The 19,267-nt window shown below is 39.7% G+C and overlaps 1 protein-coding gene across 1 annotated transcript in view; it reads left to right on the forward strand.

The window, feature by feature from the left end:
* Positions 1-6,264: 6,264 nt before the first annotated feature.
* The window catches only part of emilin3b (elastin microfibril interfacer 3b), a 16,774-nt gene continuing 3,771 nt past the window's right edge, over positions 6,265-19,267 (forward strand). The window contains exons 1-2 of the mRNA XM_032521475.1: positions 6,265-7,061; positions 18,423-18,545. Of these exons, the coding sequence (XP_032377366.1) occupies positions 6,877-7,061; positions 18,423-18,545 (308 nt within the window). The 5' untranslated portion in view covers positions 6,265-6,876. The remainder of the gene's footprint in view (positions 7,062-18,422; positions 18,546-19,267) is intronic.

A 19,267-nucleotide genomic window follows, 5' to 3' on the forward strand; every position in this document is an offset into this window, starting at 1 on the left:
TTTTTTTGCAACCACATTTGGCAGAGTGTGCTGGCATATATGAGATCATGATTCATGAGACTGACCCATAAATCACATAGACTGCATAAAGCCAGTGCTGTCGCAGGGCTCAGCAGTTTAAGAATACTGACATTATTATTGTCATTAAAAGCTGTGTTCAATAAACTGTGTAAAACATGGTGATACTGTTTAACCTGTAAACCTCCAGGCTTACTGTACTACATTTCAATTGATGTAGAGATCAATACGGAGACATTATCATGACATTTATGTAAAACAACTTATCCAGGAAAGCCAACAGAGAAAAACATCTGAAATACTAAATGTAATTTCATAACAAAAACAACTGTCTAAAATGAGCTGAAATTCTTTGCCGAGCTTCTAAATTAGCTAAATCTAATCAACCTATGTGCTCTAGACAGAGTACATTGGGTTCTCATCGGTGTGTAGAATACTACATGCATGAGTGCCAATCCAATTGCCAATCTCTTTAAATTTGTTATATTTTCAGAGAACACTGATTCAGAAAAAGAATAGACTCATTCAAGGGGTTCAGATGTTTTTTAACTCGTAAATAAAAGAACAATGGTGGCAATGTCTGAACTGGATAGTTGTGAAAATGAGCAAACTCACGTGGAACAAATTTTATCATTTTATGATTACAGAGTCTGCATAGTATATGTAAAGTTTTGACCTCATCACTCTCCACCAAGCTAATCTTCTCTGTGTGGGCCAAGCAGTCGCTGTGTAGCCCATCCTCCCACTGGGCATCTCCAACTACTGAGGAAAATACACTTGAATGCATAAATCTAAACTCAGCAATCCTCTGATTTGCCAAACCTGGCTGAGATACACCAGCTATGATGCATTTGATTATGCATATTGGCGCAGCTACATAAGACTTCTAATGAAGTCTTATGTAGCCTTAATAATGAGCAGATGACCATCAGTAGCCTTCATGATGAGTGCAGCTGTGATGTAGCACCAGCATAATCCGTAGAACAGGAACACTATACATTTAGATCTAGCATTTTAGAGGCAAGCTGTCACATGGATGTTTCTCAGTTAAGATATGCAGTGCAAGAACATTCATGTTCATGTACCTAATTGCTAACTTTCCCAATATGCAAAATTAGCCTCTGCTAGAGTCATCCAAACAACACCATAGGTAAATAAATGTAACCATGATTAATTCAGCGCACAAGTATAAATATTAGCACTCATATTTCACTACTTCAGCTGCATGAAAGTATCACAATGCATCATAAGGATTCTGTCAAACAAAATCCAGAAAGAAATGACCATAGCTACTTGCAGTGGCGGACTAGGAATGAAAACCGGCCTCAGCAGAAGCTCACTCAATTTGATTTATTTCCTCTAAAATATTCTGGTACTCTAAGATACTGCAAAGGAATTTACAATAATGTCATTACAAATAAGTGCCTACAAGGAGCAGAATTATACAGTCAGCAGGCCCTTGCTTTGCTCACAAGCAAATCTGTGGGAGAGCAATGAAACCCCTGGAAAACAACATCCTGTGTGTTTGTGACTAGTCAGCTGAACTGTACAACATACAGTTGGTTGTTGTCTCATAATGCAAAAAAAAAACTGCATTGGATGTCGAAAAACAAATTTTTGTTCTTAACCGGTGTTATTGGTGCAAAAATTAGTGCAATTGTAAATGAAGAAAACACACAGTGAGCCCTTTATTGCAGTGCATCAATATCTTGTACTTGTTTGCTACCTAGTGTTGGAAACTAAAATTAAGAGTTCACACAAAGAGCCACAGATATTAGCAGACAACAACCCGCTTTCTCATCTCTTCACCAGGACTTTTACGTGTCTTCTCCAGCTCACACTGGAACTTTGTTTCAGCTGCAGCTGTTGTCACATTCTCACACCCAAGATGCTGCTGCCACCACAGACTCAATGAAGTGCCTATCTGTCCAAAACACATATGACCCTGCCCTCTCTCTCTATAACTCACTTATCTCCTTTCACATTTATTTGAACAGACCTGGATGGACGGTAAACGCTGACATACCTGACATGGAGCGACAACAACATTGAGAAGGCCTTTGGGGACTTGTGTTGTTGCAAAGAGGAAAGCAAAAAGCCACTGTTGTGCATTCATGTGTACACTCTTAAAGGCCATTACATTCCCACACCTACATCTTTATGAGTTCATATCCTGCTGGTCCTATTGTGAAAACGTGGCTCTTTCCATCACAGGAAGACCCCTTTGACCCCTGTGAAAATCCTCCCCCCCCCCCTTATTTGAGGGTCCACAATGGTTGCTTGGTGTATTGTTTAAAAAATCACCTTTTCGCAACTGAGCTAAACCCACTTCAAACCATTGAGAAGAACATAAAGAAAAAGAGCATTTCACAAATTTCAGAAGTACACAAATTCCAACAGTGAGCCTGTGTAGGGTGCAATCACTCAGAGTAAGAAGCTAATTGAGCAAATGTGTTTTCAGGGCCTTTAGGTTAAAAACAAACTCAACATGTGCCTCATCCGTTCTTGTGATAGTGATCTTTTCACTCCATGGGAATGCTTACCATCCACAAGCCAAAACAATATACTTCCTCTCTCTTTCGTTGAAAAACCAACAGTGGATCTTTAATGCCCTCAGAGTGGACTGTTGTTGATGGAGACCTGATTTCACTGCTTGTAAACGAGTAGATTTTGTAGTGAAAGTGATTGAGGGTCATACCACCAAGGAATTAACACGAGTGGTTTAATTGCACATTCATTTCTTTTAGTTACATCAAATAAGTTAATGCAAAAATGTTGCTTTTTCACATATCATAGCCAAATTGCCTTGCTCTCTGGTTCTCGCATATCTGCACCACACTGCAAAATGATTTTATTGTACATGTGCACCAATTGTCTTGGCCTCACCTTAGGAAAAGGGAAAAAAAATGACGGCTATTTGCCTGGAATCCATCCATTTTCTCTACCTCCCTATATATGTGCCCCCTGTGTCTAAATCCAATAAACGTGTATCCTGTAAAAATCCTAAAGAAGGCTGAGAGCACATGATGAGAATGGTTCAAAGAGGGGTTAGTGCAATGAAACTAATTGAGTGGTGTGCTGTTTTGCTAAAGTGGATTGATTAACTGTTTGTCTCTTTACTGTGGACTGTATGCAGAGACACAACATGCTGATGGCTCCTGGCACTGGGGGCTGAAGGGAAACAAACTGGACATAGGCTGTATGTCACATGGAACCTGAGTCCAAAATGATGTAAAGATAAGGAAATTGCACATCTTATGTGTATTTGTGTTCACTGTATTCTGTATAAAGACCAAAGTATTATATTAACCAATGCTCAAGAGGCTATATACTTTTCAAATGTTGCATGAATGTTATCTCAGATTTCAGAGTATGGAATCAGTCAGGAGCAGATAAGGTACTTATCGAAACTACGCACAGATGGAGCACAAAAGACATAAAGTCCATTGTTGGCAGAATGACCATCTTTTCTGCATGAAACACAAGGAAATGAATGAGGGAACCCTGATACGTGAGCCAACAAAAACAGTTTTGGTTCACTAATTAATAATTTAAACAGAGAATTCTCACAGTTTTGCTCACAGCCATTATTATAAAGTTCATTCTTTTAGTGTAAATTATTGTATTTGGTATGTTTTGGTTGGCTTGTATGTTCTTTGATAAGGCCCATGTGATTCTATTTAATGCTTTAAGTGATCATAAACTCATAAAATAACAGGAGATTCACAGATATTTCCCGTTTTTCTTCACATCTGGACAGTGTGCTGGGGCAGACATCTGCTTCAAATAGTGCCAGTCTTTTCTGTGAAAAATGGTGTTTCAGTGCAGAGCTGTCTGCCAAAAAAGACAAAGATTTAGGAATAGTTTCCTTTTCACGGTCTCGCTTTTTTTGCGAGGTGACAGTTTCTCGAGCGACAGGATGAATCTTCAGCAGGAGGCCAAACACTTCTGCAGCTTCACACTGTAGAGCTTTGAATCTATGCTGCTTGAACGGACGAAAGGAGCCTCGGCGATTCCATACTGTAGTGCACATACCATGGAATAAGATGAAAGGATAAGAGGAACCATAACTAAAATATTAAACTTGTCAAGTACACATCTCCATGGCTGTTTGAGTACTCTTATGTCTGAAATATATGCATTTGGAAATTTTTCCACTTACGTGATGTGTGTCATGCATACCGTAAAACTGTGTGCTTTTCTTTCACACTGACCTGTAAAAAAAGAATAAATAAGGCAAGGTAATTGATGTGTAGCCCACACATAGGTGTGAATGGCACTGCAAACCAATCTTCCAGACAAACAGGTAATTTCAGACACAGTCTTTTCCTCCAAGTCTTCCTTCTCAGTTCAGTTTTTAAAAATGACTACACTCACTGAGAAATCACGCTTGGGCTGCCTGTCTAGTCATCGTCATCTTCCTGATAACACGAGGACTAGAAAAGATAAAATTGTGTGTGATCCATGTCTTGGTTGTATCAGAATTTATAACAGCAAGAATTCAAATAATTCCAAAGGAAACTGCTCTTTTCTTTTTTTATGATCAAATGTTTTTATTATTCAATTAACAAATAATACACTAAGACTTAAGAACATGTCCCAGGACCAAAAAACACAACCGTAGGAATGGAGCTTACATATAACAGACATACACAAACACACACAAACAAACAAAGGACATTGACAGAGAGACGGACATAAGACAAAAAGGACCAAACGCAATCACAGATAGAAGTAAGAAGGCTAAAGCATTAGTGTACAGCATGGATTTCAAGGATTTAGCTAAGTTGAGCCAAGAGTCCAAAGTCTTTTGTGGCGCTCCATTCATGCGAGCCGTAGAAAGCTCCATATATCCACAAAGTAAAGTGTCCATATACGGACAAGTCACGAGGTGGTTTCCAACCGGTTGCAATAATTTTCTTAGCAGCTGTAAGTCCAGAAAATACAGCACATTTTTGAATTTTAGAGAGCTAAAGGGCTGATAAATCATCCAGAATCAAAACACTGATAGCATCAGGTACAGCATCCTTAATCAAGGCAGATATTTTGGAAGCAATATTGTTCCAGACCTGACAACTAACACAAATGTTGTATATTTTAGACCCAAGAGTTCTCAAAGTGCCATGGATATGGAAGACATATCAACCAATGGGTGTTTCAGTCTAGTCTAATGTTTAGGTTGAAGCTCACAGAGGCAAAGTAAAGTTCCGCAGTGCTTTTCCATAGTGTTCAAGTTTGGGGAACTTTGACAAATTAGATTCACTTAACAATATTATGCTGTCTTGAGAGTTTTAACTCTTGAGGCATGGATTAACTGTAAAGTCAAAAAAGGGATGGAGCAGTCGGATTAGCTGTGTTGCACCATCAAAATTTTATGTTTCCATTTTGCCACAAACACAACAAGCTACGACAAACATTACAAAGTCTCTATGTCAGAAAAGCTTCCAGGATCACCAATTTTCTAGCTATTGAGAATGCATAATGAAATTTTACTCTGCCACTCCTTGGTGTAATTGGGCTCTAACCCCAGAATTGCCCAATGATTTTCTTTTTTTACAGAATTTGTGTTTGTGATTTTAGTCTTTTCTAAAAGAAGAACATTGCAGCTCCAAAAATTAAAACAACAATCTTGTCTCCCTTAGGTTCAGAGACATGTTTTAGGGCTCAACAAACATTAATGGAGACACTGACACTCTGAAATTATAAAAACTGAATTAATTTGTGCAATTCCCTGGGCAAACCTTCTAAATGACACAGGAGACAGTTATGCATGAATTCAAGAACTACATGGAAGTGTGGTAAGACATAAGCAGGGGGTCGGGGTGTGGATCGCAACTGAAGCTGTGGCTGGGATTTTTAATGACTGACCGCGGTGAGGCAAGGAGGAGGTCCATTGTGTCCAGATCGGCAGCGTCTTAGCTGGTTGTAATCGCTGCCATGCACATGGCATTGCATACTGGGGCTGCAAGTTGATTCAAAGCTGTTCCCGGAGCAGATGGAGAAAGAAAAGGAGATGGTAAAGAAAAAAGAAAAATCCTTAATGGATTCAATAGACCTAGATTGTTTGAGATTGGAGAGAAATGGGGCAGACCAGGAGACGCAGAATTTAGTAGCAGAGACATTTTTTGTTCTTTGAATCCGGCGGTGTGTGTTTTTATGCATGTTGATGTGTGTGTTTAAGAAACAGGAAGAGAGAAAGAGTCACCAAATTGTATTAGTCAGTCCCCCGCTTGTGCAGAGCATTCAGACTTGAGTTGGGGTGGGATATGCTAATACAGGCCGTCTGTCTGCCTGCCCCTTCAGAGGCAGCAGAGCAGCACGCTGCATCTTGCACACACCCTCACTCACGCAGAATGCAGAGGAGTTGAAGGCTCCAGCCTAGTCAGCAGGTCTCGCACACTCTTGCATGTGTATGTACACGGAGCTGAAACTTTCCTAGAAACACATTCACACACTCTTCCCTCATCCTTTCCTCTGTCCTGCTCTTCTCTTTCTCTTTACCCCTCCTCTAGCACACCTTTGTGTTGTTTTCCTTGCCCCTCTTCCTATCCCCTCCCTCTTCAACCTCACTAGTTTTCCCTCTGCTCTGTCCAATGTGCTCAGACTGTGGTCAGAGTGCGAACTGAAGGCGTGCAGGGCGAGATGCTGTTAATGCTACAGCTGTTTGGGCTCCATGTCTCCTTCAGGGCCCACTGAAGAAGACAAGACTGCAAGTGACCCAGGGAACTGCAACACAATACTCTGAGGAAGCTACAACTATCACTTTTACCTCGTTTTCCTGCCAGTTGCATTTTCAAGACTCTGGACCTAATTGTGCTTTTAAAGACTTAGAGAAAGAAAAAGAAAAAAAGAAAAACAATGAGGACAAAGTTGTGTAATCTGGTTGCACAGCTTTTTCTCTTAGGAGAGTTGCTATCTGTGGTGGACAGCAAAGGAACGTTCTATGGAGGCCATGTCAATCCTTTCTATGGAAACAGATACAACCTATACAAGGCTGGACTCAACCCTCACCATTCACCAAACAAGCCCATGACCCGTCACAAGTAAGTACTCTGTTTTGGACAAGTCACAGGCGCTAATGCACATTTCATTTTGGTATTGAATTTAAAAAGCATTCCAAGTAGCTTGCAAGCCGGACCCACCTCATACTGTATTTTCCCTGAGAAACCCATGTCACCACACGAGTTGCAGAAATATGGTTTTAGTTAGGGCAAAGGCTCGGTAACAGATCCCTGAATTGACTCTCTGTTTCTCCCTCACTCACCATCAGCCCTTTTCTGTGGTTCACACCTAAACCATCTGTGGCTGATGATTAGCATTATAGAGCAACAATGACATGTTGCTTTATGAAAACAAAGCCGTCATTTTGGTCTTTGTGGTGCAGCAAGGGGGGTGCCAAGTTGATGACATGAGTATTGATCCCTCACAGCCGCTGTGTTTGTGTGTGTGTGTGTGTGTGTGTGTGTGTGTGACAGGGAGGGGGGGCTCAATTAGAGGCGAGACTCACAGTACAGCTGGGCACCCGCTGACAGAAGGGAGTGGTACAACTAATCTCCAATCACTACGTCAGCAATAACACAGTGGTCTCAACTGAGTTTGCATTGAAATAGCTGTTGAAAGTTTGTTTTGTTTTCTGACTAAATCTTCCAGTATCAACAAGTAGAGGTGAATGATGTTCTTCTTTTTTGAGTCAGTGCTCTGTGATGTATGTAAAAACACAAGGACATTCAATGCACATGAGCAGAGGGGAATAGCAATCCGAAGATGTGCATGCTATTTGAAAGCCATGAAGCTGTGAGATGAATCAGACCCTTGCGGATATATTTTGCCTGGATAGAGAGATGGCTGATGTTTGGTCTGTAGGCCTCTTTCGGTTTGTCCTCCCTTTCCCGTCTCTTTTGCTTGGCTTCCCCTGAGAGCTGTTATGTCTTTGGACAGCTCCCCAGCTACCCGCTGTTTCGCTCAAACTGCCACAGAACACTGCTGATCACCCTTGATCCACTTAAACACATCATAGATTATTCATAATATGTTGTACAATATGAATATGCAAAGCAACTGAAGCTCCAAAAATAGAGAAGTAAAACGTACAATAGAATAATACTCAATTAAAAGTACCTTACAGTTGTATTGAAGTACGGCATAGTTACTTTCCACGACTGATAAAATGCAATGATATTTACGCATAGCAAGCCTAAACATTAATTCCCAACATTATAATATATGTCAGCAGCTCGGACACACTGCTGTCCACGCTAACGCTGAATACAGCAACAGGAAATAATACTCACAGCTTTTTTTTCTTGTGAAGAATTGTTTTGCGGTGAATTCTTAAAAATACAAAACACCACTAAATGTTGCGTAAAAATGCGCTGTAACTCGCGTTATTGAGATTGTAACGAGTTTATTACCGAGATTAAATAGTAATGCGTTGTATCACTGCGTTATATCTAAAAGGAATACATTACTGTAATTGCGTTACTTTTCTAACACAATAACCCCAACACTGTATGACCCATGCCAATTTACGCCGAACGTATTTCCAAGAATGAATCCCAAGAGTGAGAAATTAACCAGACGTAACTGATTGAATACAACATAAACCATGTTGTAATTGCGTGTTGTAGGTAGCTGGTAATATTCTTCCACAGGTATCTGACATTGCTGACCCACCTTGGAAACAGTGGGCCCCGGGGACATGTCAGTGTTGGAGCCCCATTACAGATACAGTATATGAGCTCAGTTGTTGTCAACCTGGATTGGTCAGTGGGACTTAAAAATAACACATGCTGTGGGCAGGTTGGCTCAGTGGTAGAGCAGGTGCAGATGTACTGAGAGCTTTATGCTTTGAGGCAGAGGTCCAAGGTTCAAATCTAATGTATGTGTCTGAGTGAATCCGTATATGCATGGGAGTATGTTAGTTCATTTGTATTTTTGTAAAATATTTCACATGTGCTTTTACAGCTTTTAAACACAAACTTACTGACCACAGAGACATGTGGACAAAACATGTCTGTTTTTTAGTGAGAAAAATAAAACACTCTCAGCTGCATCACAGACTTTTTTTCTCTCTTCATGTTGAATTACTATCTGTGTTTTGGCAGCTAGATTTCACACTTATGGCATTTCATGGCATCAACTGACAGGGTGTTAACAAGGGGCCAGGCTGTTGCCTAGCAATGAAATTCTTTGAAGAGGTCTATAAGTCACAATGGAAAAAGTTAACTTAAAAACGTGTCTGGCAAGCATCTCCTACCATGCTGCATTACCACTATACCACAAAATGCATGACAGGTGAAACATAAGCCATGAGCCATATAATACACCAATCATTGATAAATGAATGTTGTATAAATCAATTAGGATCCCAGCAGATGCCACATGCCTTCACTGATCAGATTAAAGACATATCCATGGGCTTTGCAATGATGTATGGGACAGAGATCAAGGAGGGAAAGGTCAATGAGTTGGTTGAGGTTAGAGGTGATGGGTTTTCTGTTGTAAGTTTGTGTTGAGTGTCCAATGGAGGACAAAAATGGAGTCAGTCTCCTGCTAAGGATCAAAGAGGCTGGGCAGTAAACTCCCAAGCTCCTCACTGACACATATTCATTTGACACACTGCTTTCACTGACCTTTCTGCTAAAATGTTTGAGATTTTTATGTAAACACTCTAACATATCTAAAAAATTGATGCACTAAATATTAGAATTTTAAGTGATAATTCCATATAATTGTTATAATATTTTAACAGAATCATGTCGTTTTATCATGGTATGATGTCTAAAAGTCTGTTGTCTAAATTAAGGACTCATAGCAATTTGTAGGGAATTTTAAGAAATATTTTGACATTTTGGTAAATAAGCCAATTTGCTTTGTTGCCCAGAGTTAAATATGGTGCTAAAGCTAGCAGCCAATTAGCATAGCTTAACATGAAAATATGAGATATAAAGTGTCAATGAGTGATTATTTTTGCATAAGAAACAATACATAATTATGTGAGATTAAATGTTGCTAGGCAGATTTTTTTTAACCTTTGCACATAGTCAGGCTAACAGTTTTTCCCCTGCTTAAAGTCAGAGAGTGGTATCGATCTTCTCACCAAACTCTCTGCAAGAAAGCCATTAAGCCTTTTTCCAAAAAACGCAAAGTATTCTGTTATTTTATTTCACTTGTAAAGAGCTTCCAAGATATTTGAACTTCACTTGGGTAACCAAAGAGGTAAATTAGAGCGTAATCAAGAGTTTCATTGGTGTAGCGTAATGCAGGCATTGTACCAAAATGTTGTGGTGTAGAGGGAGCTGAGCCAGAAGGCAATGCTTTCATTTTACCAGTCGATCGACGTTCAAATTCTCAACCTGCGACCTAGGGTCATGAGCTGTGGGTAGTGACCGAAAAGCCGAAACAAGTTTTCTCCAGGGTGGCTGGGCTCACCGTCAGAAGGTTAAGGAGCTCAGACATCCGGAAGGAGCTCGAAGTCACAGACCCTCAACGTCTTATGTCAAGCCCTTACGCTTGACCTGCAAAATACTAGGACTTGTGGGAAATGGTGTTTGTTTTTTCCGGTTTCCCTTCGGGTCTCTATAGCTAATATATATAGGGCCTATCGTTATCAGAAAATGTTTTGGTTTGTTCGGCAGCCATCTTCTGTATAACACATTACTACTGATTTCCTTCAAAATCATGATCAGTGCAATGAGCCCAACAAATCTAAAAATTACGTTTTAAAACCATTTCATTTCAAGAACACTGAGAGCTATCCTTACCCAAAGAAGATTATGTGCTTTGGGAAATGCCTGAGGATAAGTTATTGGGGTGTTTTTTCGCTACCGGTGTTTGAGACTCTTACTGTACTCCATGTGAAAAATACAACAAAATAACATAAAGAATATATGACAATCTAATAAAACAAACTAAAAATTATCTATAATGACTAGCAGCTATAATTTCATTTATCTACATGTTTTTTTTGCTGTAGTGAGGATTTGAGGTTGATAGCCAAAGTTTAAGCACTTGTCAAAGTAATGGTCTGCCTTTAAGCTATAATAACCAGAGCTGGCATCGGAGCTGACTCCGTCTATGAATGTCAGAGTTATTCCCTAGGTTCTAGAACTGGGAGTATCACGTCTTTCCTTCAACCCTGATCAGTAGGCACAAGAGCAACGCTAATCAATCCTGCACCATGGGGCCATCCAGCCCCACCTGCCAGTTGGCTAGAAATATCTTTCATTAAAAGTATGTATGGAAAAAGATGGGCCCTGGAGGAGAGTTGTTAGCACATACAGTAGACATGGTTGTTAAAGTTCCTATTGAAGATTGCATAGTTTTCTATCTGGCCTGCTCCAGTCATAAATCTGTCAGTAGCCTGGGTTCAAATGGTCAGGAAAAGCGGACAGTTAGAGGGCAAGAGATGTCAGGGTCACAACAGAGGGGTGTTGTGAAAAAGCAAAAGAGAAAGATCAAAGCAAATATTAGAAACAGAGGCAAGAGCAGGGCTGGTATGCTTAGATATGCAAACAGCTTACAGATTACCTACAGTTTGCAGATTTTGCAGGAAAAAAAGGAGAGGGATGTCATGAGAAAAAGGAGGGTGCGGGGTTGAAAGGTGAGTTGTTTTGGACCCAGCAGAGGGTGGTCTAGAAACAAAACTTTTTTGCCAAAAATGCTCCACATGAGAATCTGAGATGGGAATTCTGCTTTCCCCCTGGTAGGCTCTGAAGTGTTTTAGAAACTGTAATGCTATACCGGAAATATTTACAGTCGGACCAAACTAGCAGTCAAAAATGACACGCTCCAATGACAGAAAAAAAGACAATACTTAGGCATTAAAAGAGGGAAGGAGGTGTTTTAGGAGAGAGAAAGGTTAGGCAAGAGAAACCCTGGTGAAAGGAGGTTAAGACTGTTATAGAGAAGGTCAGGTGAAAGTGGGAGTTGCACGAGAAAGTTTAATGCACTGACGAATTTGAATCTGTGTTAAGTCAGTTGGGGATGGGTGGTTCAGTAAAGGTCTGGATCAAGTGGACTTTTTTTATTTGGGTGTCTTCTTGCTGTTGTTGGGATTCAAATTTTAAGTTTATTTTAACACACAAAAGAACAGTATTTATTTTTGTGAAATAATTAGTTGGAAATATGTTTAAAATCATCAGAAATAACCAAAATAAAAAATGTACAGCACGTGTAGAGAATATGCAGTAGGCCAATGAGCATTTTAAACTGAAGGAAGCCTTTTTGTAGATATGTATTGTGAAAGAGTCAAATAAGGGAAAGTTACATTTGACTGAGACCTGGGTCAATTAGTACAGGCATTCTGCAAGGCCTGATTTTAAAAGAAAAATGCACATCAGACAAGTGGAATATGTTCACATTAGACACATTAGATAAAGGTTGGTAAGTTCAATCAAAGACAGCACACAAATTAGCTGCCGTTAGAGACTGCTGGCTCTAAACATTGGCAGTGTTGTTTTTTTGATCGGTCCACCACCTCAAATATTGTTGGACGGATTGTCATGGCATTCGGTACACACGTTCATGTCCCCATTGGGAAAAATTGAGGTAATTTTGGTATTCCTTGACATTTCATCTGGCGCCATCATTAGGTCAAACTTTTCACATATCCAATACTTTGGTTTAATTATCAAATATCTGCAAAACTGATAACATTTACCATCAGCCTCAGCTGTATTTAGCACTAATTAGCAAATGTAAGCATGCTGACACAATAAAGTGGTGAACGTGGAAAGCGTTATAACACTCCCATCAGCAATAGCAGGTTAGCATGCTCACATTTACATTTAGCCAAAGTACAGCCTCATGGATCCTATATGCTCTGGCTGTAGACTCTTAGTCTTGTTAGGATTTATTATGCATGTTGGCAACTCCCTTTACCTCTGAGCTTCTTCACTATTATTTTTCCAGTTCACTCAGGTCTTCTGACAGATGCTTTTGTCTGTCCCAAGTTCAATTTAAATCATCATGCCTTTGCTGCCCCAAAGCTAAGCAAAAGGTCAACAGGCCTCTGTTGACTTCTTTAAATCTTGTTAAAAACCAATTTCTCCTCAAACAGTGAATCAGACCAAGCTTTACAATATCATCATGCAATTGCATTTTTTTTTTTAAATTGCAGTTGTCTGATATGTTTTAGCTGTAATTATAATCGTCTATTGCAGTTGTTTGGTATGTTGCCCAGTGCTAGTTACTGTTAAATGTGAGTCGTATGTAACGTTAATTTGACCTTAGTGACTTTTACAGTTTGGCAATAACTGGGTTATCCTGTGTGGCCAACCGCTCCTATCTGTCACCAACAAGTTCTAAAACAAACAACAGAAATTATTTATACTCTCAAAACCAGTCTGTTTGTGTCACACTGGTTGAGAGATGAGGCATTAAAATAGCTCAGAAATGGCCAGTACTCCCCTCTCTCTTTTTCCTTCCTCTCCCTATTCCTCTGATGTCAGATCATGCTGGATCAGGACTTCTCATACCCTAAAGATAGCACTTGTCTTCTCATATATGACAACTTGCACATCAATAGTTTTTATTTCTGGCAAAAGTTTGTGTAGTCCTCATCCTTCAAGAGTTGAGTGGTCTTTGTGGATGTGAAATAAACGGACCTAGAGCTTCACTGCACGTGTATAATGTGTGTGTGAGAGTGTGTCAGTGTCTCTGCAGCTCACACACACTATCACAATCTCTCAAGTTGAAACTCAATATTTGTCCTACAATGATCTGTTTTTACACCGCAGAGAAGGTGACCTGTGGTTGCCTTGGCTGACACTGCGGCGCAGAGGGCCAAGATTAATCTCAGCTCTCGACTTTGATTCTCACAAATGCCAGAAGCCCTTCTGTCTGTAAGACACTGAGGATAAAATATCACTCACAGACCCAAATGACATTGACAGATCTGTGAAAACGGGCAAAGAGCAGACTGGGAAGAGAGAGGCGGAACTAGACACCAGCAGAATGTTTTTTTTCCTCCCATGTACATCTGGATTCCTGCACTTTTCAGGCATTGTGAGTGAGTCTGAAGGTCATTGGCTCCCCACCAGATGTGCACCTGACAAACAAATTGCTGAACATGGTCACTTTTCACTCCACTGATGAGCTCTGTGTGTAATGTGAGAAGGGGTCACACACCTACTGTACTGTATACATAGACATACTCATGCACTGCTCTCCATTAGCTGTCATAATTCCTCGAATGGGGGTAGAGGCTTTTCACAACCCTTACATACACAAAAAACAATGTCATAAAGCTTTTAAGCTTTTTGTTGCATTTGATAAATCTGTCATCTTCGGGAATGAAGAAAAAAATGACGTTTATTTTGGCACCAAAATCTCTGTGTATTTTATGAGCAGTGAATGAGAGAAGAGGGAGTGATCAGTGTCAACCCCCCACAAGGATCGTAAAGAAAAGAGCCTGCAGGTGGGGTGAAGAAATGCAAAATTGTTAGCAGCATTGTGCCAGCAACATCAGCGGTCCGAGCAGAGAACAATGAGTAAATGAGCTTCTTAGGAGTTTTCATGAGAGGAGGAATATGCCAAAAATTATGATGCAGCACAATTTATTTGTCAGATTGAGATTAAAGTCTTCATTTTATATATCTACCTTCCCACCCAAAAAACATCTGATACATAAAAAAACATGTTTCCAAACAGATTTCCTTGTTTTTTGTGCTTAAAAATCATCAGCAGGACTCAGTAAATTGCCTGTGTGAGTTTAAAGTGATTTAATTCTCATCATACCACATCAGTTCAGGTCATAACAGCCACTTCCTTAACAACGCATGACCTGGCAGCAGGTTGTCAGGCTGGTATGAAAGGAGCTCTGTCATTCCGACTCCTGCCCTTTTCCTTTAACATATGTCAACACAGGGAGAGAGGTAACACACACACACAGATACACACAAGCGCTGTCAATGCAGTCAGCGATTTGTAGGAAGCAGCAGTAGTGCAGCGGTTTCTCACAGATTCTGACAAGCTGCCTGTTGGCCCTCTGAACCTGTTAACTTGGCATGTCTACCCTCCTCGGCCCCCATGCCCCTCCTTGCTCCTCCAAACACTTCTATTTGTCCTGAAACAGCTGTGGAGCAACTTTAAGTGCTGCATGTGTTGCTAAATGCTCCCCTCTGAATGTAAGAAATGCTCCACATGTGAGTCTAAAGAGCGCAGATCATTATTTCCTGTGTTGCACGGGGGCCAGGGAAACATTTAGTAGTTGCTATAGTTGCACTAGCAATGAACGGGAGAAGGAGAGAAAAGGATCCAACTCCAGCATGATGCAACAATTGTTCAAAGTACTTATAATAAAGTTATTATGTGTTGGAGTATGGATATATTAGAGAACTATCTGGGTGATATTTCTTGTTTGTTGTCTAAATGGTTTTAGCTTAAACAATGGAACAGTAAAACATCCTTTTTCATTATTCTGATTCATGCCAGAGGGGTCAATAAATAAATATTTGCTTTTAAAATTATGGGAAAGGAAGCATCCCTTAATAATACTGTATGCAACATAAAGCTCTTCAAAGAAAACCCCTTCAAAGCTTGTAAGATGTGGTTATAGGTTGCAAACCAAAAACGCAATATGAAATGAAGATTTTTAAACCTTATTATCATCAGATTACATAAAACATACAAAAGATGTGTTCATGCAACATTATCGAAAGCCGGTGTTAAAAGGCTGTTTATAAAAAGAAAGCACATTGAAGCAGTAATTAAGGCAGAGGGGAGCTACAAATGAGCAGTATGAAAACATACAAAAAACACAACAACTCACGGTAAGCTCATATTTGACATATTTGTCAAGAAGAAATAATCTCATCACCCAGCTAGAGGTGGAGTAACAGCAGTGCTTTAACCAGAAACTATAGCTAGATAGATAGCCTTTATTATCAGTCTCACGGCCCATGAAAACAACAACAACAGCAACAACAACAACAAAAAGATACAGATACACAAGACAGACACCAGTTAAATAAGACAGCTATACCAGTTATCCCATAAGGGGGACTGGTATCGGGTCAATCAGGTTTATCTTGACAGTATCAGAACACCAGGAGAACTTCCTGGCAACCAAGTTAGCCTGTATATATAACATATAACATAACAATATGTAGCCAGGATTCTAATTATACTATTTGGTACTCCTCTTCGGCTCAATTTTAAAAACCGCTTGTTGTGGTTAACTCGGTCAAAAGCCTTGGAGGCATCAATAAAACCAATAAAAACCGAGGATTTTTGTCTTCTGTAGGTTTCTACCATTTCCTTAAGTGAATAGATACATAGATCAGTACCATGCCCCACCTTGAAACCAAACTGGTTATCTGAACTATAAAAATAAACACACAACCTATCTAACAAAATTTATTCCAGGACTTTTGAAAAATACACTAGCTAAAGCAATAGGTCTATAATTATCTACACTCCTCACCTTTTCCGCTTTGTCCTAAATGAGAGGCGCCAAAGTAATGGACAACAGAAAGTCTGGTAACACCCCATGAGACATTAAGCCAGTAAAACAAATGGCAAGGAGAACTGCAACCCTCGGGCTGGCCCATTTCAGGTGCTCTGCAGTAATATGATCTGATCCGCTAGCTTTATTATCAGCCAGCTGTGTAAAAGCTAGATAGATCTCAGTGGCTGTAATTCCATCTGTTTCACTATTGACGACATGGTCAACTTCATGCGGTTCGCTTTTAACACAATTAAATAGGTCAAAGTAATGTTGCCTCCACAACTCTGTTATGTTATCAGCCTCAGAGACTCCCTCTATATTGCATTGTAATGATGCACTGTCCCTGTTCACAGCTCTCACCTCCTTCCAGAAGCCAGTAACATCACTACCAATGAGCTTTTTAGCCACAGAGTCCGCTCTTATTTCTTGCTCATGTTTGTTGACATAACGTAGTGTATATTTATAACTTGCATTAGTACGCTTTTTGAGTTCCAAGACTGGCTCCTCTCTAGGCCTGCCTGCCTGAACCCAGGCCTCAAACGCATCCTTAGCTTCAGCGTGATAAACTGCCACATATTCATCCCACCCTGGCTTGATGCTCTGTCTTTTATAAGAATAAATAAATAATGGCCTGCTGGCCTCATACACAGATCCCACAATACGTTCATACATAGTACAAAGGTCGTCACGGTGAGAACTCATGTTATAACTTAGATCAGAAAATAAAATAGCATCCTTGGGCAGAGATATATTGCTCAAAAGTACATCAGATCTACCGCAGTATGAGCACAGATCTTCATTAGTGACCTTAGACCAATCCAGTTTAGCCTTACGGGCCCCATTAACCTCCGGAGACATCCCAGGAAGGCTGGCACAGTCAAATGACATAATAAAAAGAATGTGATCAGACATGGATGCCCCATACACAATCTCTGTTGAACTCAGGCTAGAGTGCGCATCAGGAGTACTGATGCAGTGGTCAAGCCATGATGTGGTGTGCCAGGCCTCACTTATATAAGAGTAGTTATCTGCAGGTAGGAGCATTTGACTGGATAGTATAAAATTATTATTATCACAGAACTGTAGCAAATGCCTAGAAAATAACAAACTCCAGTCTGAAATATCAGCGTTCATATCTCCCACCACATAAACACTAGTGGGATGGTTACCAGAAATAAAAGAGTTAATGAAAGCCAGTCTATTCAAGTATTCATCTTCATTTTGATGTGACTCATATGGTGTATATACATTCAGGATAGTAAACACCTTATTGTAAGTAGATATCTGGACAGCAATACACCAGTCAACTTCCAACCTGATGACACTAATCACAGAGTCCAGTTTTTCATGCCAAAGGATAGCCACGCCTCCTTTATCCGTCCTCTTACTGTTCCCGTAGACAGGTCTGTAGTGGACTCACCAGCCCCATAGAAACCCTCACAAAAAGAGTTCAGTTTCCCCAAATACTGTTTAGATAAAAAAAAGTCTCTTGTAAACATAAAATGTCACAGTCCTGCAGCAGGTTATCCACCACTATACCCCGGCTTCTGTCTCCAACACTGGCCAAGCGTAGGCCGCGGCAGTTATATCAACCAACCCGCATAGGCTACTGTTCAGTTGGGCAGTGCAGTTGTATTCGCATTCTTTGGACTTATCCCTGAAACAGGCCCAGCTGTGCTAATCCCCATAAACTATTTATTATTTATTTGCTTAAAGTGAGATTTTTGAGACAAGAAATTACAAATTCTTCATTTTTAAATTTAAAAGTTTAAATGAAAAGCATTAAAACAGACCCTTCATGTTCAGCAACATATATGTAGTCTAACCTTAATATCTTTACAGGGATAAAGCAAAACAAGGGCTGTTGTCATCTTTAATGTAAAGGATAATTGCAATGTTGCTATGTCAGTGCTGTTACCTGTTGAACTCTAATGTCACTCTACTGTCCCCACAGAAACCACTGTGCCTACGTGGTGCAGAAGAACATCACATGCACCATGCAGGACGGGGTGGATACGTATGTGAAGGCTGAGTACACCACCAAGTGCATCTGGGGTCAGAAGTGTCCCGTTGTCATGTAGGTTTTTCAAACAAAACCACAAAATGCAATAATTTAAACAGCTAAAGTTTCACATTATACCTTTGGCTGTTCAGTTTGAGTCCTGAGGAGCTTGGTTGCAAAGTTTGAAATGCATAATTATTACTTCAGGAGAAACTGCAAAACGGGGAGCACCATGAAATCTACTCTGCATCAATGCTGCCCTCTAGTGTTCAAATCATGTGTTGTCCAAACATATATATATATACTGTATATATATATAGATACATATATATATATGTATCTATATATATATAGAGAGAGATATAGATAGATATATATGTCCAAAATATATCTATATATTTATGTGTATATATATATATATATATATATATATATATATATATATATAAAGATATACATATAGATATATTTGGAACTGGCTACTGTAAGAACCAGTTCATTCTCTGCACATTAAAAAATGCTAAAAAGCTCCTCCTCATTTATTGATCATTCTGGGTTCCACTTATAAAACACCTTACTTTTTTAAAAGTAGCATTTATGTACTGTGATACAATTTGGATACAAGTCAATATTTTAAGTTTAATATGTGTAAATGTGATTTTGTAATTATTTTTATTATGCCTTTTAAACACCCACACACATGGGAAATTAAAGGAGTGGATTTTCTTTAGAGAGATAGCTGCATGACTGTGTGTGTGTGTGTGTGTGTGTGTGTGTGTGTGTGTGTGTGTGTGTGT

Source organism: Etheostoma spectabile, chromosome 7, assembly GCF_008692095.1.
Source record: "Etheostoma spectabile isolate EspeVRDwgs_2016 chromosome 7, UIUC_Espe_1.0, whole genome shotgun sequence".
Classification (NCBI taxonomy): domain Eukaryota; kingdom Metazoa; phylum Chordata; class Actinopteri; order Perciformes; family Percidae; genus Etheostoma; species Etheostoma spectabile.